The sequence below is a fragment of the Taudactylus pleione genome, unplaced genomic scaffold (genome assembly GCF_031769625.1).
Source record: "Taudactylus pleione unplaced genomic scaffold, aTauple2 ptg000168l, whole genome shotgun sequence".
In the NCBI taxonomy this organism is placed as follows: domain Eukaryota; kingdom Metazoa; phylum Chordata; class Amphibia; order Anura; family Myobatrachidae; genus Taudactylus; species Taudactylus pleione.
In genome coordinates this window covers 2,103,386-2,125,248 of record NW_028284570.1, presented here as the reverse complement: position 1 = coordinate 2,125,248, position 21,863 = coordinate 2,103,386, and the positions used below count along the sequence as shown (strand labels likewise).

The following is a 21,863-nucleotide window of genomic DNA, read 5'->3' as shown; positions in this document are numbered from 1 at the left end:
GTGGACCCCCTATGGACCCTGAAGTAGAAAACAAGAGATATGGTAAGAACTTACCTTTGTTATCTCTGTTTCTACGAAGTCCATAGGGTCCACAGGGCGCCCGCCCTGACGCACCTGGCTTCATATGGGCTGTGTGGCTGGTCACCGGTTTTCCGTCTCCCATTTCGGTGAGTATGGTTATTGAGTGTTCCAGTTTTCTCTCTCTTTTTCTCTCCTCCTCCGGCCTTTGGCTACTTACAAACTGAGGTGCCTCTGGCTTGGGGGTGGGGGTTATAGGGAGAGTGGACCCAGTGCATCCTGGGAGCTAAAAGCTTTAACTGCGTGGTGCCCGGATTTGGTTCCCAACCTATACCCCAAGGTCAACCCTGTGGACCCTATGGACTTCGTAGAAACAGAGATAACAAAGGTAAGTTCTTACCATATCTCTTGTTTTCAAATTCCTTTTTTTTTTTTTTATTACTCAAAATTCCTGACCATAAGTGTGAGGAGCTACCTGGTAACGTTTCCGTAAGTTGTGACCATGCGCCGAAAGCAAGAGAGGACATGGCGACCAAATCTGAGAAGGAGGATATCCAACACCTGCCGAAAACCAAGGAGAAGGATGGTACTGACAAAAAATCAGACAAGGGATCGAAGGAAGATGATGCCGAGAGAAAGATCAAAGGGAATCATGAGAGCAGAGAGAAAAAAGAGAAGACTGGCGACGAGAAGGACAAGCAGCGAGCGAAAACTCATCATCGTGAGCACAAAAAGAAAGATCACATTAAAAAAGAATCTGAAGGCAGCGCGTCGTTCTACGTAGACAATGAGTCCACCCAGGAGAAACCGGTTGGGAGCTCAGTTGCCAAAAAGGGAGCAACCACAGAAGGGAAACCACCCATGAGCAACAAACCTGAAGACGTCACCGAGAAGAGGCACAAAGACCATGCAAAGAACCATTCGGAAAAAGGTAAAACTAAAAACAAAGACCACATAAAAGAAGATACCGCAGACGTTCCCTTGCTGGTTAAAGAGCATGTAAATAATTTAAAGGGAAATACAGTAACATTGGTGGACCTAGATCTATTTCAAATTAAACCCACTGATGACCGAAAGCAAAGGATGAAGGCCAAGGGAAAGTCCCATGAGAAAGTTATTGGAAACACTGAGGAGAAAGACAAGCAGAAAAAAGACCATAAAGGGACAAAGATGGACAAAGACGCTAAAAAACCTAAAGAAGAGAAGAAAAAGGAAAGCGCAAACGGCAACAAAGGGGCAAAGAGAGAACTGTGGGATCGGGAAGAGGAATCAGAGGCTGGCCATAAGAAATCAAAGCATGGCCATGTGAGCAAGGATAAGCCTCTGGAGAGCAAACAAGAAGGGAAGGGCAACTCCAGAAAAGACAGAACGAGCGCGTCTAAAAAGAGGAAGAGTGGGGACGAAGGAGAAGCTACAAAAGCCAAGAAAACAAAAGAGGAAAAACAGAAAGAAGCCGAGTCGAAGTGGAAATGGTAAGTGTGTAAGGCAAGCCTGCTGTCTGTGATGTAGATGCCGGATCTTACATGGAGATTTTTATTTATACAACAGCTGCAGGGATTGTAGTGGTGAGAACCTGATATATGGAGAAGACCAGTGAGGAGACTATTGCAATGATCAGTGTGTGTATGCATTAGTGTCTTATGTGAGATATGGATGTATTCTGGAGGAGTTTCTTAGATGTATTTAACAGGCTTTGTATACAGATGGGATGTGGGGAACAAAGGACAGTGAAGGATAACACCTAGGCAGCGAGTGTGACAGGTATAGTTTATTGTGGGATGGGGTTGTCAGGTCACTGCTGTTGGCTGCTGGGGATATTATTTGCTCCATTTTTTAAGGAATGGATTCAGGGTGGTGAGATGACACCCAAGATAAAATGGCAGAAAGAGTCAGTAAAGTGGGCCAACACAGAGGGTGATAGTGTGAGGTTTGGAATATTTGGGTATCCTGCACATGGAGCTGATTCTTTAATATGAAGCTGCTAATTAAGTGATAAGGTTTTTAAAGAAATGTAAGTATAATACTGTGGAGGGTATTACAGCAAGCATTGTGGTGCTCCCAGCTGTGAGGTGTAAGTAGAATATTGTGGAGTATTACAGCAAGCATTGTGGTACTCCCAGCTGTGTGGGGTAAGTAGAATAGTGTGGAGAGTATTACAGCAAGCATTGTGGTACTCCCAGCTATGAGGTGTAAGTAGAATAGAGAGGAGAGTATTACAGCAAGCATTGTGGTACTCCCAGCTATGAGGTGTAAGTAGAATAGAGAGGAGAGTATTACAGCAAGCATTGTGGTACTCCGAGCTGTGAGGTGTAAGTAGAATAGAGCGGAGAGTATTACAGCAAGCATTGTGGTACTCCCAGCTGTGAGGTGTAAGTAGAATATTGTGGAGTATTACAGCAAGCATTGTGGTACTCCCAGCTGTGTGGGGTAAGTAGAATATAGCGGAGAGTATTACAACAAGCATTGTGGTGCTCCCAGCTGTGAGGTGTAAGTAGAATAGTGTGGAGAGTATTACAGCAAGCATTGTGGTACTCCCAGCTGTGAGGTGGAAGTAGAATAGAGCGGAGAGTATTACAGCAAGCATTGTGGTACTCCCAGCTGTGAGGTGGAAGTAGAATAGAGCGGAGAGTATTACAGCAAGCATTGTGGTACTCCCAGCTGTGAGGTGGAAGTAGAATAGAGCGGAGAGTATTACAGCAAGCATTGTGGTACTCCCAGCTGTGAGGTGGAAGTAGAATAGAGCGGAGAGTATTACAGCAAGCATTGTGGTACTCCCAGCTGTGAGGTGGAAGTAGAATAGTGTGGAGAGTATTACAGCAAGCATTGTGGTACTCCCAGCTGTGAGGTGGAAGTAGAATAGTGTGGAGAGTATTACAGCAAGCATTGTGGTACTCCCAGCTGTGAGGTGTAAGTAGAATAGTGTGGAGGGTATTACAGCAAGCATTGTGGTACTCCCAGCTGTGAGGTGTAAGTAGAATAGTGTGGAGGGTATTACAGCAAGCATTGTGGTACTCCCAGCTGTGTGGGGTAAGTAGAATATTGTGGAGAGTATTACAGCAAGCATTGTGGTACTCCCAGCTGTGTGGGGTAAGTAGAATATTGTGGAGAGTATTACAGCAAGCATTGTGGTACTCCCAGCTGTGTGGGGTAAGTAGAATATTGTGGAGAGTATTACAGCAAGCATTGTGGTAGAGGAAAGGGGTAGGTGTTGGATCCAGGGAAATGATCCGTGAAAGAGTAATTTAATATATAGGATGAGAACCAGGATAGGTCAGTGTCCTGAAGGCCGGAGAGTACAGTATTTGTATGTGATCGGTGTGAGACACACAGCTGGAGGCTCTTGCTCAGACTGTGACACCAGAATGGTGACTGACACAATGTCAAAGCCCGATTTTAGCCTTTTGTAGGGTTAGGCTGCTGTTGGGTTTAGGGTTAGTTAAGAGCACTATGGAAAACCACATGGTCGACATGCCGACTGTCAACAGTCCGGTGACGACATTCTGAACGTCTACTTTCTATTCCACACCCATCCAGGAGAACCTAAAGCAAGAAATTGCCGTTTACATTTAGCAGGGATGAAATGATTGGCCGCCTTATAGCCAGCGCTGTCGGGGAGGTAAAGCTGATTGCAGAGGGGCATTAGGCTGTGTGGGGAGAGGAAGCTGGTGAGGCGAGGGTAGGCAGAGCTGTCGGGGAGGTAAAGCTGATTGCAGAGGGGCATTAGGCTGTGTGGGGAGAGGAAGCTGGTGAGGCAAGGGTAGGCAGAGCTGTCGGGGAGGTAAAGCTGATTGCAGAGGGGCATTAGGCTGTGTGGGGAGAGGAAGCTGGTGAGGCGAGGGTAGGCAGAGCTGTCGGGGAGGTAAAGCTGATTGCAGAGGGGCATTAGGCTGTGTGGGGAGAGGAAGCTGGTGAGGCGAGGGTAGGCAGAGCTGTCAGGGAGGTAAAGCTGATTGCAGAGGGGCATTAGGCTGTGTGGGGCGAGGAAGCTGGTGAGGCGAGGGTAGGCAGAGCGGTCGGGGAGGTAAAGCTGATTGCAGAGGGGCATTAGGCTGTGTGGGGAGAGGAAGCTGGTGAGGCGAGGGTAGGCAGAGCTGTCGGGGAGGTAAAGCTGATTGCAGAGGGGCATTAGGCTGTGTGGGGAGAGGAAGCTGGTGAGGCAAGGGTAGGCAGAGCTGTCGGGGAGGTAAAGCTGATTGCAGAGGGGCATTAGGCTGTGTGGGGAGAGGAAGCTGGTGAGGCGAGGGTAGGCAGAGCTGTCGGGGAGGTAAAGCTGATTGCAGAGGGGCATTAGGCTGTGTGGGGCGAGGAAGCTGGTGAGGCAAGGGTAGGCAGAGCTGTCAGGGAGGTAAAGCTGATTGCAGAGGGGCATTAGGCTGTATGGGGAGAGGAAGCTGGTGAGGCGAGGGTAGGCATGGCTGTCAGGGAGGTAAAGCTGATTGCAGAGGGGCATTAGGCTGTGTGGGCAGAGGAAGCTGGTGAGGCGAGGGTAGGCAGAGCTGTCGGGGAGGTAAAGCTGATTGCAGAGGGGCATTAGGCTGTGTGGGGAGAGGAAGCTGGTGAGGCGAGGGTAGGCATGGCTGTCAGGGAGGTAAAGCTGATTGCAGAGGGGCATTAGGCTGTGTGGGGAGAGGAAGCTGGTGAGGCGAGGGTAGGCATGGCTGTCAGGGAGGTAAAGCTGATTGCAGAGGGGCATTAGGCTGTGTGGGCAGAGGAAGCTGGTGAGGCGAGGGTAGGCAGAGCTGTCGGGGAGGTAAAGCTGATTGCAGAGGGGCATTAGGCTGTGTGGGGAGAGGAAGCTGGTGAGGCGAGGGTAGGCATGGCTGTCAGGGAGGTAAAGCTGATTGCAGAGGGGCATTAGGCTGTGTGGGCAGAGGAAGCTGGTGAGGCGAGGGAAGGCAGTGCCTGAAGGAGAGGAGACTGGATGTAATCTCAGAGAATGCTGTGGTCAGAATTATGTTTTGTAGTATAAGAGTAATCTCTGTTGGAATAAAGATGGACAGAAACCAGGAGGACCTGACAGAACTACAGAATGGTTGTCCCGTTAGTCACACACAATAAGCTGCTCACTGGGGCTGGTAGTTACCATACATGAAATCGCAGTATGGCCTGTGGACACGTCATAGAGAAGCAGAGCACTTACTAGCCAGCATAGGTTACATCATATCAACCCCAACCATCTCATTAATAGTACTTCAACCCACGGCATAGCTGCGTTTTGGGAGCTGCATCGTTTTCAGCGCAAGCCCTTAACCCTTTGTCAGAGGCAATTCTGTGGTCTGGAGATGTCGGTGATGCATCCTGTAGTACATCTGTAAGTGATATAGTGTGTGTGTGTACAGTGCTCCTTACACGGGGTCAGTAAGCAGGCTGGCTGGGCTGTGTCTCGTGTTAGTATTACAGTAACCAGGGACCTGGTATACATATGAGGCTGGCTCTCTGCTGCACTCAGCTGTTCTGACCATGTGTGTTTTATTTACTCCTCGGTGTCCTATAGAATTCCATTTCCCAGCATGCCCCTGTACTGCTGAGTGCTGATTGGTAGGTTTTCAGGAAGCATGCTGGATAGGGGAAAGGTCATTAGTCAGTGGCACACGTGCTGTTCCCAGCAGAGATGGAGAGTAGTGTTGTCTGAGCGGGGTGTGATGAATGGCTGTGCACTGCTCTGGAAGCTGAGGACGTGCGCTGCTCGGCAGCTGGGATACAAAGCCCTGACCATTACTGTACAGAGAGCAATGGCCAGCAGCGTGTGTGTCAGACAGTGGTAAGCCCTGGCTATGTCTCCCTGCAGAGTGTGTGTGTGTGTGTCACAGTGGTAAGTCCCGGCTGTGTCTCCCTGCAGTGTGTGTGTCAGACAGTGGTAAGCCCTGGCTGTGTCTCCCTGCAGTGTGTATTAGTGTGTCACAGTGGTAAGCCCCGGCTGTGTCTCCCTGCAGTGTGTCTGTGTGTGTCACAGTGGTAAGCCCCGGCTGTGTCTCCCTGCAGTGTGTGTCACAGTGGTAAGCCCTGGCTGTCTCTCCCTGCAGTGTGTGTGTGTGTCACAGTGGTAAGCCCTGGCTGTGTCTCCCTGCAGTGTGTGTGTGTCACAGTGGTAAGCCCCGGCTGTGTCTCCCTGCAGTGTGTGTGTGTGTCGCAGTGGTAAGCACCGGCTGTGTCTCCCTGCAGTGTGTGTGTGTGTCACAGTGGTAAGCCTCGGCTGTGTCTCCCTGCAGTGTGTATGTGTGTGTCACAGTGGTAAGCCCCGGCTGTGTCTCCCTGCAGTGTGTATGTGTGTGTCACAGTGGTAAGCCCCGGCTGTGTCTCTCTGCAGTGTGTGTGTCACAGTGGTAAGCCCCGGCTGTGTCTCCCTGCAGTGTGTGTGTGTCACAGTGGTAAGCCCCGGCTGTGTCTCCCTGCAGTGTGTGTGTGTGTCACAGTGGTAAGCCCCGGCTGTGTCTCTCTGCAGTGTGTGTGTCACAGTGGTAAGCCCCGGCTGTGTCTCCCTGCAGTGTGTGTGTGTCACAGTGGTAAGCCCCGGCTGTGTCTCCCTGCAGTGTGTGTGTGTGTCACAGTGGTAAGCCCCGGCTGTGTCTCCCTGCAGTGTGTGTGTGTGTCACAGTGGTAAGCCCCGGCTGTGTCTCCCTGCAGTGTGTGCAGTGCATATGCCGTTACGTTCATGATGTCGACATGGTTAAAATTAGAATTATACTTCTCTGAAAAAGACATTGTTGACATCTGTCGACATGCTGAATTTTTATGTCAACATTATGAATCCAATAAGTGACATAACTGCAGGTCTTCCGGGCTGGTCCCATCAGTGAGAAGAGATCATTATACGGCTGCAGGAATGTAATGTGCTCCGTCAGGTGGGAGGACATCATTATACGGCTGCAGGAATGTAATGTGCTCAGTCAGTTGTCTGTATTACAGGTTGGAGGAGATCATTATACGGCTGCAGGAATGTAATGTGGTCAGTCAGTTGTCTGTATTACAAGTGGGAGGAGATCATTATACGGCTGCAGGAATGTAATGTGCTCAGTCAGTTGTCTGTATTACAGCTGGGAGGAGATCATTATACGGCTGCAGGAATGTAATGTGCTCAGTCAGTTGTCTGTATTACAGGTGAGAGGAGATCATTATACGGCTGCAGGAATGTAATGTGCTCAGTCAGTTGTCTGTATTACAGGTGAGAGGAGATCATTATACGGCTGCAGGAATGTAATGTGCTCAGTCAGTTGTCTGTATTACAGGTGAGAGGAGATCATTATACGGCTGCAGGAATGTAATGTGCTCAGTCAGTTGTCTGTATTACAGGTTGGAGGAGATCATTATACGGCTGCAGGTTGTGTGGTCAGTCAGTTGTCTGTATTACAGGTGAGAGGAGATCATTATACGGCTGCAGGTTGTGTGGTCAGTCAGTTGTGTGTATTACAGGTGAGAGGAGATCATTATACGGCTGCAGGAATGTAATGTGCTCAGTCAGTTGTCTGTATTACAGGTTGGAGGAGATCATTATACGGCTGCAGGTTGTGTGGTCAGTCAGTTGTGTGTATTACAGGTTGGAGGAGATCATTATACGGCTGCAGGAATGTAATGTGCTCAGTCAGTTGTCTGTATTACAGGTTGGAGGAGATCATTATACGGCTGCAGGTTGTGTGGTCAGTCAGTTGTGTGTATTACAGGTTGGAGGAGATCATTATACGGCTGCAGGAATGTAATGTGCTCAGTCAGTTGTCTGTATTACAGGTTGGAGGAGATCATTATACGGCTGCAGGTTGTGTGGTCAGTCAGTTGTGTGTATTACAGGTGAGAGGAGATCATTATACGGCTGCAGGAATGTAATGTGGTCAGTCAGGTGTCTGTATTACAGGTGGGAGGAGATCATTATACGGCTGCAGGAATGTAATGTGCTCAGTCAGTTGTGTGTATTACAGGTGAGAGGAGATCATTATACGGCTGCAGGAATGTAATGTGGTCAGTCAGGTGTCTGTATTACAGGTGGGAGGAGATCATTATACAGCTGCAGGAATGTAATGTGCTCAGTCAGTTGTGTGTATTACAGGTGAGAGGAGATCATTATACGGCTGCAGGAATGTAATGTGGTCAGTCAGTTGTCTGTATTACAGGTGGGAGGAGATCATTATATGGCTGCAGGAATGTAATGTGCTCAGTCAGTTGTCTGTATTACAGCTGGGAGGAGATCATTATACGGCTGCAGGAATGTAATGTGCTCAGTCAGTTGTCTGTATTACAGGTGAGAGGAGATCATTATACGGCTGCAGGAATGTATTGTGCTCAGTTGTCTGTATTACAGGTGGGAGGAGATCATTATACGGCTGCAGGAATGTAATGTGCTCAGTCAGGTGTCTGTATTACAAGTGGGAGGAGATCATTATACGGCTGCAGGTTGTGTGGTCAGTCAGTTGTCTGTATTACAGGTGGGAGGAGATCATTATACGGCTGCAGGAATGTATTGTGCTCAGTCAGTTGTCTGTATTACAGGTGAGAGGAGATCATTATACGGCTGCAGGTTGTGTGGTCAGTCAGTTGTGTGTATTACAGGTGAGAGGAGATCATTATACGGCTGCAGGAATGTAATGTGGTCAGTCAGTTGTCTGTATTACAGGTGAGAGGAGATCATTATATGGCTGCAGGAATGTAATGTGCTCAGTCAGTTGTCTGTATTACAGCTGGGAGGAGATCATTATACGGCTGCAGGTTGTGTGCTCAGTCAGTTGTCTGTATTACAGGTGAGAGGAGATCATTATACGGCTGCAGGAATGTAATGTGGTCAGTCAGTTGTCTGTATTACAGGTGGGAAGAGATCATTATACGGCTGCAGGAATGTAATGTGCTCAGTCAGTTGTCTGTATTACAGGTGGGAAGAGATCATTATACGGCTGCAGGAATGTAATGTGCTCAGTCAGTTGTCTGTATTACAGGTGGGAAGAGGACAACTACGAGGACGGTGTAAAGTGGAAATTCCTGGAACACCGAGGCCCGTATTTCGCCCCTCCGTACGAGCCGCTTCCAGATAACGTGCGCTTCTATTATGACGGTGAGACCCCAATACCGTCACTCGCTGGTTCAGTTTAGCTGGATTATCCAGCAGTTTACTAGATGTCAGTGTAACAGGCTATGCTCACACAGGCATATACAGAAAAGCTGCACTGTTGACATGTAACAGACGCCGACACATAGCTCAGCCAACATGTACTATAGTTTATGCAACGGTTACTCGCATGCTTTTGTGGAACTATACGTCCCAGCACGCCTAGGCTTCCTGTTCTATAAATATTCATCCATAGCCGCACACTTCTAGGGAAAAATTTTAAAATATTTGCCTAATTAACTACTGCACACCCCCTTTTATCTCTGCACCACTGTTAGAAAGCGCAGGTGATACTGGTCACGCTCTTCTTAAACCATGGATATCATCTTTCTATGGACAGCCGGCAGAAGCTGATATGTCGCTCACTCCCCAGCAGAGGACAGCACAGGAGTGGCCAGTATCAGGCCTGTCCTGCATTCTAATACTATGCAGAAGATTCAATCTCATGTGAGCAGCTTTGCGTCACGTGGCCCTCCACACGCACCGCGATTACGGCAGCTCGTTTCTGCTCCACCCTCCGTGGGCTGCGAGTAGTAATGTGCGAGCCGTAACTTAATCGGCCTCTGTGTGATCCATATAAAAAAAAAAAAGTCTAAAATTTTTTTATTTTGTCATTTAGCAGTGGCTTTAATGAAAAAAACAAAACAAAAAAAACTACAAAAGTAAAATTACAACGTGCCTTGTTTTTCGTTTAAATTTGTCACCTCAGATTTGATGTTCTTGGGAGTGCCAGCTGCTTTGATTTTTAGGTCTATGAATTAACTTTCAAAGAATCATGAAAAATATTCTATATAAAAGTAAATTTATACCATTGTCCTCCAAAACTAAGTGCTATCTCTTCCAAGAAAACAGATTGGTACAGAGGATATCTATTCTTCAGTCCAGATGGTGAAATCAAATTGACTGGGATAGTAGTAATTAAGTCACCTGAGCTTAATCATGGATATCTGTAAAACATGGACTGTAATGGTGGAGTTTGGGGACCTCTGGTATATAATTAACTAAACCAAATTAAAATAATTATTTCAGATAAAACCGCTGCACCCCAGATTTAATTGGATTGATTATGGAACCCCCAGACCTCCATTGCCCAGTACATCCCCAACACGGGGGTTTGTTCCACAAGGAGCTTGGCGAACTATAACATTTTGGTTGTGTTGGAACTGAAAGTATAAGCATGCCAGGCATATGAAGTTGGCTTCTTTGTTTTATCTCTGTTGTTACCTGTACAGATTACTATATACCCGTCTGACTGGCAGGGTATGCTGGACCTGATGGTTCCACAGGTTTCGCCACCTCTGCATATTTTATTTGCATCCAGAATAACAGGTGTACATAAGTAAATGTTGGCTGATAAACCTTCTAGTTCTACTGATTGGTCATAGCTGGCTGTTTAGTATGTATGTCACCTAAAAACAATGGACTGTCCTCTGTGTGTCTGCCATGATGGACGGTGCGGGACTGAGCTTTGTGCGGGTGACAGGCTGGAAGAACGGTGAGGGACTGAGCTCTGCGGGTGACAGGCTGGAGGGATGGTGAGGGACTGAGCTCTGTGCGGGTGACAGGCTGGAGGGACGGTGAGGGACTGAGCTCTGTGCGGGTGACAGGCTGAAAGGACGGTGAGGGACTGAGCTCTGTGCGGGTGACAGGCTGGACGGACGGTGAGGGACTGAGCTCTGTGCGGGTGACAGGACGGTGAGGGACTGAGCTCTGTGCAGGTTACAGGCTGGAAGGACGGTGAGGGACTGAGCTCTGTGCGGGTGACAGGCTGGCAGGACGGTGAGGGACTGAGCTCTGTGCAGGTGACAGGCTGGCAGGACGGTGAGGGACTGAGCTCTGTGCAGGTGACAGGCTGGCAGGACGGTGAGGGACTGAGCTCTGTGCAGGTGACAGGCTGGCAGGACGGTGAGGGACTGAGCTCTGTGCGGGTGACAGGCTGGAAGGACGGTGAGGGACTGAGCTCTGTGCAGGTGACCGGCTTGTAGGACGGTGAGGGACAGGCTGGACAGTGACGGCCCTAAAGAACAGTGAGGGACTCTGCTCTGTGTTTAGGGCAACCACTGAAGCTCAGCCTGGCAGCGGAAGAAGTGGCCACTTTCTATGGGAAGATGTTAGATCATGAATACACCAGCAAGGAGGCGTTTCAGAAGAATTTCTTCACAGATTGGAAAACTGTAAGTGCGGAGCCTTTATATAGTGTGTATGTATATAAAAATTTCTGTGATTTGTTGTGTTCACACACAAGTGATTTATTCACAAAGTCTTCTACAGATGGGTATCCGGATAGAAGATTGACAATGTAAAGGCTCGACAGTCAATGGGTCAACACCAAATGTTCGACATGCAATAGATCAGCTGGTACAAAGGGTTGACAGGGTTAGAAGGTCGACAGGTTCAAATGGTTGAATCACATTGTCAACACAAAAATGGTAAATTTTCTACTTCAGGGTCCATAGGGGTCCACAGGGTGACCTTGGGGTATAGCTGGATCCTGGATCCTCGGGCACCACGGAGTTAAAGCTTTTAGCTGCTCCCAGGATGCACTTGGGTCCAACCTCCCCTATACCCCGCCCCCGAGCCACAGGCACCTCAGTTTTAGATGGTGCCCGGCCGGAGTCGGGTCACCCTGCGGGGTGGGCTGCAGGAGCAGCCCCCTAAAGCTTTTAATTTTTTATTGAACTTATAGTAAAAAATAAATAAATTTAACTAAGTTTTTTCTCTAGAGCAGCAGCGCTGGGCTGTCTGTACAGACGCCCACGCTGCCGCTCCTTCTCCCTGCTGGCGCCGCGACGCCAGCACTGAACTGGGGATCGCGGCGGGGGAAGCCAGAGTCTGTACTAGCCGGACTCTGGTTTCCCCCGGGACTGCTGCCGGAAGACGCCGGGGAGATCAGGTAAGCCGCGCACCGCTGATTAGCGGCGGTGCGCGGGTTCCTTTCAAATGCAGTCCCATGCCCCCGGTCTAGGGGACAGACCGGGGGCGCTAGCGGTGGCGGCGGGCCCCCCCTCCAGCGGAGGCATACCCCGCCAGACCACTAGACCACCAGGGTTAATATCGCGGCAAGCGGGATGCCGGCAACCCGGGGGTTAATATGCTAGCCAGGGGAGGAAGCCTTCCCTGTCTAGCGGCTGCTCCCCTCAGCTCAGCGCGCCTTTCAGCTCGGAGTCTGGCGTCGCTGAGCTGCAGATACTCGGCCACTCCTCCTCTGAGGTCTCCAGCGGCCATTTTCTCTGTGGCAGCGTGGATACTCTCAGGGAGCACGCGGACCGGTCCCCCTGTGTACCTCTCCCCTGCAGAAGGACAGTGTACACAGCGCTATAGCCCTCCCAGACACTGAATCTGGGAGGTTGATTGTAGTGGAAAGGTGCAGTGAGTATATCTTCCTGCATGGTATGTGACTTTTGCTAGTGCTGCCTGTCTGTGTCTTTTTTCTACTTACTGTCAGCCTGTACCTATCCCTTTCCTTCTCCTACAAGCCCTACAGGTGTGCGGGGGAAGGGTGTTTCTACTGACCTCACCTATATAGATCACGTATTTGTGAGGTCCGTCACATACAGTTGTGTGCTACACAGTACCATATTGTGGGCTGTTGTTCAGCACACTGGTGAGTGCGCACGTTTTCTTCCTAAGTCATGTCTGAGGAGGAGATTGAGCACTCCGGGGCTCCAGCATTGTTCTCCTGCAGGCGCTGTTCTGCAGGAGTGGATAGGGAGGATTTGTCACAGGACGGCCTGTGCGGACGGTGCCAGGCGGTCCCTGGTACGTTTAAACCTCCCATTTCGCAGGAGCCACCATGGGCGATGTTTTCCCAGGTGCTGGTGTCCATCGCGGACCGTCTGTCGGTCCCGACTGCCGCCCCTACTAGGGCGTTGCCCCAGCCTGCCATCCCCCATTCCCCGGGTGTCCCACAATTATTGCAGACTCCCCCGGGGTCTCAGCCTGTTGGTCCCTATGCGGGGTTGCCAATGTATATTCAGTCCACCCCTGTGGCACAGCCGGCTGTGGTGCCGTTTCAGGCTCCTGTGACAGCTCCTCCACCCTGGGTGGATGCGCTTTCCCACACTGTCCAAGATTTGGCGGCAGCATCTTCGGCTTTTCAGTCGATGTTGCGCAGTGACGTGCCCTCCAGGGCGTCTAAACGCTCAGTCATGGCACAGGCTGCGCATCTTTCGGATTCTGAGGGGTTCTCGGATGATGGTGAGGTACAGGATGACTCAGCCTCAGATGCCTCAGTCCAGGAGGTAGACACTAAGTCTTCCATCAATGTGCGGGCTCTGGTTAAGGCGGTGCGGGCTATTCTTCTGATTGAGGATGAGGCACCCGCTCCCAAGTCAAGGTATCCTAGTTTTAAAAAAGCTAAGGTTACTTCTACAGCGTTCCCCTTGTCTGATCAGTTGACTGATCACATGGCGGTGGCCTGGCAGACGCCCAGTAAGCGTTTCCTGCCACAGAAACGCTTGGCGTCCAATTATCCATTCCCGGAAGCGCATTGTAAGAAATGGGAAACTCCGCCTGCAGTCGATTCCCATGTAACACGCCTCATCAGGAGTGCTACTTTGCCATTGCCGTCTATATCCTCGCTGAAGGATCCTACGGACAGGAAGGTGGAGACTTGTCTAAAGTCTATTTATTCTCTCTCAGGGGCTGTAGCCCGGCCGTCCATGGCCATCTCCTGGGTGGCCAAGGCCATTGAGGGGTGGGCCAACGCCTTGGAGGACACGTTTACGGATGAATCTCCGGACGTCCAGGGGGCGTTGTTAGGACAGATGAGAGATGCCGCCTCCTACATTGGAGAAGCATCTTTGGATGCTAGCCTGTTGACCTCTAGGGTTTCGGCGGCAGCAGTGTCTGCTCGTAGATCCTTGTGGTTGCGGTCTTGGAGAGCAGACGCGGATTCAAAGAAAGGCTTGGAGGCCTTACCTTTTAATGGGGAATTACTATTTGGTCCGGACCTGGACAAAATAGTAGATACCCTGGCAAAATCCAAGTCAGCCTTCCTCCCTTCAGCTACTACACCTGCTAAGGTCCGGAGCTCGGCGTTTCGTTCCTTTCGGGTTCAGGGCAAGGCAAAGGGTCAGTCCTTCCCGAGGCAGTCCGCACCCAAGACCGCCACAAAGCCAAAGAAGCAAGCCTGGAGTGCTAGGCGCCCTTCTTCCAAGCCAGAAGATAAGCCTTCTGCGTGATGGGACGGGCCTCCCTCTGGGGGACCCCAGAGTGGGAGGCCGACTTCTTCAATTCGCCCAGTGCTGGCACAATACCACCACGGATGCCTGGGTGCGAGAAGTGGTCTCCCAGGGGTACGCCCTGTCTTTTCGGCACAGGCCGCCTTGCCAGTTTTTTTGCACAAGTCCTTCTCAGGACAAAACCAAGGCCTTGCAGGTTCAGGAAGCCATAGAGGCCTTGCTGACGGCGGGGGTCATTATACCCGTACCACAGTCTCAACGTGGGATGGGGTATTACTCTACGCTGTTTCTGGTGCAGAAACCCAATGGCTCTCATCGCCCCATCCTCAATTTGAAGTCCCTGAACAGGTTTCTCAGGGTTCCCAAATTCAGGATGGAAACTTTGCGTTCCATCATACTGGCGATGGAACCGGGGGATTATATGGTCTCCCTGGATATCCAGGACGCCTACCTCCATGTGCCTATAGCAACATCGCACCAACGGTTTCTGCGGTTTGCTATTCTCCACAACCACTACCAATTCAGGGCTCTACCCTTTGGTCTCTCCACGGCACCAAGGGTATTTACCAAGGTGATGGCGGTCATGGCGGCTCACCTTCGGAGCCAGGGGATACGGTTGCTACCGTATCTAGACGACCTCCACTTGCTGGCAAGCTCCCCGGAGGTACTGATCCAGCATCTCCACCTGACGGTCGCTTGTCTACAGGCGCACGGCTGGTTGATCAACTGGAAGAAATCCTCCCTCATCCCATCACAACGGATGGTTCATTTGGGGGCCCTGCTGGACTCTCGTCAGCAACGGATTTTTCTGACTCCAGAGAAGGTCTCCTCCTTACAGCTGCGGATTCACAGTTGTCTGAGCAGTGGCAGTGTGTCGGTGCACTCAGCGATGAGAGTTTTGGGGTCCATGGTGTCGGCATTCGACATGGTGGAGTTTGCCCAGTTCCATTCCAGGCCCCTGCAGGGGCTGATTCTTTCAGAATGGAACGGATTGCCACACAGGATCCGCTCTCAGATGCTGGTGTTGTCCTCGGAGGTGCGTCTGTCCCTAGCCTGGTGGCTGCAGACAGCGCATCTCCTGGAGGGGCGCCCCTTTTGGATCCCGGAATGGGTTCTGCTCACGACAGATGCCAGTCTCCGGGGTTGGGGGGCGGTGACAGGCTCCTTGTCACTTCAGGGTCGTTGGTCGGCGGAGGAAGCGATTCTTCCCATCAACATCCTGGAACTGCGGGCAGTATACAGAGCCCTGCAGTCGTCCGGCACCGCTCTTCACGGAAGGGCCGTTCAGGTGCAGTCAGACAACGCCACCACGGTGGCGTACATCAATCACCAGGGAGGGACTCGCAGTCGAGCTGCGATGTCGGAGGTGTCCCGCGTCCTGGCTTGGGCGGAGCGCTATCTTCCAGCTCTCTCGGCAGTTTTCATCCCAGGAGTCCTCAATTGGGAGGCAGACTTCCTCAGCCGTTACGATGTGCATCCCGGGGAATGGTCGCTTCATCCAGAGGTATTCCAACTACTCGTGGACAAGTGGGGGCTGCCAGAGCTGGACCTGATGGCGTCCCGTTACAATCACAAGCTGCCTGTGTACGGGTCAAGGACAAGGGATGCAGGCGCAAGTCTGATAGACGCGCTGTCGGTGAAATGGCTGTTTCAACTGGCTTACTTGTTCCCTCCGATATCTCTGCTGCCTCGGGTCCTGCGCAAGTTCAAACAGGACGGAGGCACACTGATCCTGGTGGCCCCAGCGTGGCCCAGAAGGCCGTGGTACTCCGATCTGCGGAGCCTGTCCATCGACGCTCCGTACCTCCTACCTCAACGGCGGGACCTGTTGTCTCAGGGGCCCTGTCTTCACCCGGATCTGGGTCGACTATCTTTGACGGCGTGGCTCTTGAGACAGCCGTCCTGAGGTCTCGGGGCTTTTCTAGCTCCGTTATTACCACCATGCTGAGGGCGCGCAAGCCTGCTTCCGCGAGGATCTATCACAGAGTGTGGCACACTTACTTTCAGTGGTGCGAGGCCAGAAACTATGATCCCCAGGTGTTCCGAGTTTCGCGTATTCTGGCTTTCCTTCAGTCCGGTTTGGACTTAGGATTACGTCTTTCTTCACTGAAGGTACACGTGTCTGGTCTGTCGGTGTGGTTCCAGCGCAGGATCGCTGCTATGCCGGACGTACACACCTTTTTCCAGGGTGTTTTGAGAATCCAGCCTCCCTTTGTGCCACCTGTGGCCCCGTGGGATTTGGCGGTGGTTCTTAGGGCCTTACAGGGTCCTCCTTTTGAGCCCTTGGAGTCAGTGGAGCTCAAGTGGCTAACTTTTAAAACTGTTTTCCTCTTGGCAATTGCTTCTGCCAGGAGGGTTTCAGATTTGGGGGCGCTTTCTTGTCGTCCCCCTTTTCTGATTTTTCATCAGGACAGAGCGGTGCTTCGCACTCGTCCTGATTTCCTGCCTAAGGTGGTTTCCAGGTTCCACATTAATCAGGAAATTGTTGTACCAGCCTTTCAGTCACCTGATCTTTCGGCTGGGGAGACTTCCTTAGACGTTGTAAGGGCACTCCAGGTTTATGTGGACCGGACTAGTTCTGTGAGGAAGTCGGATTCTTTGTTTATCCTCTTTGGTTTTCACAAGAGGGGTTGGCCTGCCAACAAACAGACTCTAGCCCGTTGGCTTCGTTCTGTTATTATTGAGGCTTATATGCAGGAGGGTTTAGCTGTTCCAGCCTCTGTTAAGGCTCATTCCACTCGGTCCGTGGGCCCTTCTTGGGCTGCTAGCCGTGGCGCCTCTGCTGTTCAGCTCTGTAAGGCGGCCACCTGGTCTTCCATTCAGACCTTTTTGAGGTTCTATGCGTTTGACACCTTTGCCTCTCAGGATGCATCCTTTGGGCGCCGGGTTCTCCTATCAGCACAGGAGCGTCCCCGCCCTTAGTTGGACTGCTTTGGGACATCCCCAAGGTCACCCTGTGGACCCCTATGGACCCTGAAGTAGAAAACAAGAGATATGGTAAGAACTTACCTTTGTTATCTCTGTTTCTACGAAGTCCATAGGGTCCACAGGGCACCCGCCCTGACGCACCTGGCTTCATATGGGCTCTGTGACTGGTCGCCGGTTTTCCGTCTCCCATTTCTGTGAGTATGGTTCTTGTGTGTTCCAGTCTTCCTTCTCTCTGTTTCGTCTCCTCCTCCGGCCTGGGCTGCTTACCAACTGAGGTGCCTGTGGCTCGGGGGCGGGGTATAGGGGAGGTTGGACCCAAGTGCATCCTGGGAGCAGCTAAAAGCTTTAACTCCGTGGTGCCCGAGGATCCAGGATCCAGCTATACCCCAAGGTCACCCTGTGGACCCTATGGACTTCGTAGAAACAGAGATAACAAAGGTAAGTTCTTACCATATCTCTTGTTATTTTTTAATATTTGTTTTGTTTTTCAACATTTTTAAGGTTATGGTTAGGCACTTGAAGGAGGGTTAAGCTGCTGTTGGGGAGGGTTATGGTTAGGCACTCGGGGGAGTGTTAAGCTGCTGTTTGGGAGGGTTATGGTTAGGCACTCGGGGGGGGGGGGGGGGGGGTTAAGCTGCTGTTGGGGAGGGTTATGGTTAGGCACTTGGGGGAGGGTTAAGCTGCTGTTGGGGAGGGTTATGGTTAGGCACTTGGGGGAGGGTTAAGCTTCCGGAGGGGAGGGTTATGGTTAGGCACTTGAGGGGAGTGTTAAGCTGCCGGAGGGGAGGGTTATGGTTAGGCACTTGGGGGAGGCTTAAGCTGCCGGAGGGGAGGGTTATGGTTAGGTACTTGGGGGAGGCTTAAGCTGCCTGAGGGGACGGTTATGGTTAGGCACTTGGGGGAGGGTTAAGCTGCTGTTGGGGAGGGTTATGGTTAGGCACTCGGGGGAGGGTTAAGCTGCTGTTGGGGAGGGTTATGGTTAGGCACTCGGGGGAGGGTTAAGCTGCTGTTGGGGAGGGTTATGGTTAGGCACTTGAGGGGAGGGTTAAGCTGCCAGAGGGGAGGGTTATGGTTAGGCACTTGGGGGAGGGTTAAGCTGCCGGAGGGGAGGTTTATTGTTAGGCACTTGGGGGAGGGTTATGGTTAGGCACTCGGGGGAGGGTTAAGCTGCTGTTGGGGAGGGTTATGGTTAGGCACTTGGGAGAGGGTTAAGCTGCCAGAAGGGAGGGTTATGGTTAGGCACTTGGTGGAGGGTTAAGCTGCTGTTGGGGAGGGTTATGGTTAGACACTTGGGGGAGGGTTAAGCTGCCGGAGGGGAGGTTTATTGTTAGGCACTTGGGGGAGGATTAATCTTCCGGAGGGGAGGTTTATTGTTAGGCACTTGGGGGAGGGTTATGGTTAGGCACTTGGTGGAGGCTTAAGCTGCTGTTGGGGAGGGTTATGGTTAGGCACTTGGTGGAGGGTTAAGCTGCTGTTGGGGAGGGTTATGGTTAGGCACTTTTGGGAGGGTTAAGCTGCCGGAGGGGAGGGTTAGGGTTGGGCACTTGGGGGAGGGTTAGGCTGCTGGTGTGGAGGGTTTGGGTTAGATACTAAGAGGAGGGGAAGGCTAGGATTAGGTTTAGGCACTAGTATTCGGGTTTGGCACCAAAGGGAGGATCAGGGTAAAATTACAGCAACAAAAAAAGTCTACCTTTCAACATCAGGGTCCATAGGGTATCCACAGAATACCTTGGGGTATAGGTGATGACGTCAGGCATCGGGCACCATAGAGTTAAGTTTTCAGCCTCCTAGGATGCACTAGGGTCCCCCTCCTATACCCCGCCCCCGAGCCAAGGCATCTCAGTTTTCGTTGGTGCCCGGCTCGGAGTCGAATGCACCTGTTTAGAGGGGGCTAAGGTTGGCCCCTGAAGTTTCTTTGTAAGCAGCGGTGGCTGCTCATCTGGAAGTACAGCATGGACAGTCAATGCTGACGTCCATGCTGTCTTCCTTTCACCCCCGCCGGTACCAGAACGCCGGTACTGATCGGGGGATGCTGGTAAGCATCTGGGGTCACAGATAGCGGTGACCCCAGATGTTTGGGACCATGGCTGGATTCAAGGGGGCAGCAGGTAAGCAGCGGGGTCCCGCGGTGGGTCCCTGCTGAGCACATGGTCCAGAGTCCCCAGGCAGCGTGGAGCCAGGTAACTAACCTGCGCTTCCACTACCCCCCTGGGACAGCGGACCGCGGCTGAGCGGTAGCGCTGCGGCGTCCCAGGGGTTAATTGCATGCCAGGGGAGCGCGCCTTCCCTGTACACAGCCGGCGCCTCCCCCGCTGCACACAGTCCTCTCTGCATCTGCTGACTGGCCCTGTGGCTGCGCTCCCCCCCCCCCGCAGGCCGGCCTCCTCTATGCTCCTCGGTGGCCATCTTTGCTGGAAGCATGGTGAGCGCTGGTGGACGCTGATGATCGGAGGCATCGTGGTCTGGGTCCCCCGGCATACCTCTCCACCGTTGGTAACAGGTCTGTGTATGCAGCGCTGTGTCCTACCAGGCTCTGCGTCTGCGTAGTTGAGGATCAGCGCTGATAGTGCAGGGATTAATTTCTTTGCACTGTATGTGACTTCTGCTAGCGTCTGCTGCCTGTACTTTCACTTTCTACTGTCAGCTTTTCCCTGTCCCTGCTCTTCTTCTGCTAAAGCCCTTGCGGTGCGGTGATTGCAGGGTGGTGCTCCCACTATACTAACGAGTATCAGTGAGAGGGGTCACATACTTACCATCATGTCTGAGAGTGACTTTCCTCTCCAGCTTATGTGTACTACGTGTAAGGTACCAATAGCAGAGGGGGAGGGTAACGCGGAGGGGCTATGTCGGCAGTGTTATTTATTAGCGAGGCCAATTACTGTCACGGCTCCGGTACAGGAACCGCCCTGGGCTTGTTTCGCCAAAGCGCTTACAACCCTGGTGGGCCAGTTAGCTCCGCAGCCTGCGTTCTCACAGATGGGATTGTCCCAGCAGTCAGTGGTGGTCGTCACCCATGCAGTGTTTCCCGAGACAATTGATGGTACCCCACAGTCTCCCTATTTCCCCTTCTCAGGTCTCTCAGGAGCCTGCGTGGGTTAATTCACTGACAAGTTCTGTACAGCATTTGTGGGACGTGTTACAAGGGGAGTCTGTGTTGCGGCCGGTGGCGTCTTTGTCCGCTCCTTACGAGGATGACGACGTGACGTCTGATGATGGGGAGATTCTGGATCTTTCTGACCAAGAACCTCCCCGTACTAAAGAGTCGGACGCTAAGTCCAAAGTTTATATTCCTGGCCTTATTCGGGCAGTCCGCACAGCTTTAGTGATTGAGGATGAAGATCCTCCGGTGTCCAAGTCAAAATATGCCTTTTTCTACTTCAGGGTCCATAGGGGGTCCACAGGGTTGACCTTGGGGTATAGCTGGATCTGGATCCACGGGCACCACGCAGTTAAAGCTTTACTGCTCCCAGGATGCACTTGGGTCCATCCTCCTCTATACCCCGCCCCTGGCCACAGGCACCTCAGTTGTAGTTGGTGCCCGGCCGGAGTCGGGTCACCCTGCGCAGTGGGGCTGCATAAGCTTTATTTTTTATTTAAAAAAAAAAAAAAAACGAAGATTTTATTATTTTATTTTTACTGTCTTCAGAGCGGCAGCATCAGACTGTCCATCTGGACGTCTACGCTGCCGCTCCAACAGTCCCGCTGGCGCTGCGACGCCGGTACTGATCCGGGGATCGCAGCGGGACCCCGGAGTCAGTGCTAGCGTGGCTCCGGGAGCTCCCCCTGACTGCTGCCGGACTGAAGGGGCCAGGTAAGCCGCGTGCAGCGCTATCAGCGCTGCACGCGGGGATAATGCAGTCTTCATGCCGCCGGTCTCTGGGGACAGCCTTTCCTGCTTCAGCGCTCCTCCTTCTCTCATGTGTGCTGGCGTCGCTGGGCTGTGCTCTCTCGGCCACTCCTCCTCAGAGCTCTCCGGCGGCCATCTTCCTCAGGCAGCATCGCAGAGCTCCCAGGCAGGCTTCCAGTGGACCAGTCCCCCTGCGTACCTCTCCCCCTGATCAGGACAGTGTTCGCAGCTCTATAGCCCTCCCAGACACTGAATCTGGGAGGTTGATTGTAGCGGAAGGTGCAGTGAGTATAACTTCTCTGCGTGGTATGTGACTTTTGCTAGTGCTGCTGTCTGTGCTTATTTTCTACTTACTGTCAGCTTTTTACCTATCCCTTTCCTTCTCCTACGGCCCGCAGGTGCGTGGAGGAGGGGTGTTCTTTCTGTGTACCTCACTTATATAAATCTACGTATTTTTGAGGTCCGTCACATACTGCGGTGTGCTCCTCAGTACCATATTGTGGGCTGTTTGGGTTGCATACTTGGGAGTGCGTGGGTGTTATACGCCTTACCTCGTTTCGGTGAGACACTTTTATTGCAAAAAAGTTTGTGTCATGTCTGATGAGGGGAATGAGCGCTCCGTGGCTCCTGTGTTGTTTTCCTGCCGACGCTGTTCGGCAGGGGTTGACGGGGCAGATTTGTCTCAGGACGGTCTGTGCGGGCGGTGCCAGTTGGTACCTGGACCCTCTAAACCCCCAGTGGCGCAGGATCCTCCGTGGGCTATGTTTATGCAAGTGCTGGCGTCAATCGCGGACCGACT

General features: G+C 51.9%; 1 protein-coding gene across 3 annotated transcripts in view; it reads left to right on the top strand.

Moving 5' to 3' along the window:
* The window catches only part of LOC148521401 (DNA topoisomerase I, mitochondrial-like), a 136,071-nt gene that overhangs the window by 60,787 nt on the left and 53,421 nt on the right, over positions 1–21,863 (top strand). For 2 of the 3 annotated variants that reach the window (XM_088475217.1, XM_088475218.1), the window contains 3 exons: positions 481–1,490; positions 8,937–9,052; positions 11,159–11,280. In XM_088475217.1, coding sequence (XP_088331343.1) covers positions 481–1,490; positions 8,937–9,052; positions 11,159–11,280 — 1,248 coding nt within the window. Of the gene's footprint in view, positions 1–480; positions 1,491–5,636; positions 5,780–8,936; positions 9,053–11,158; positions 11,281–21,863 lie in introns of those variants that run through there. The other variant, XM_088475219.1, reaches the window with a different exon arrangement.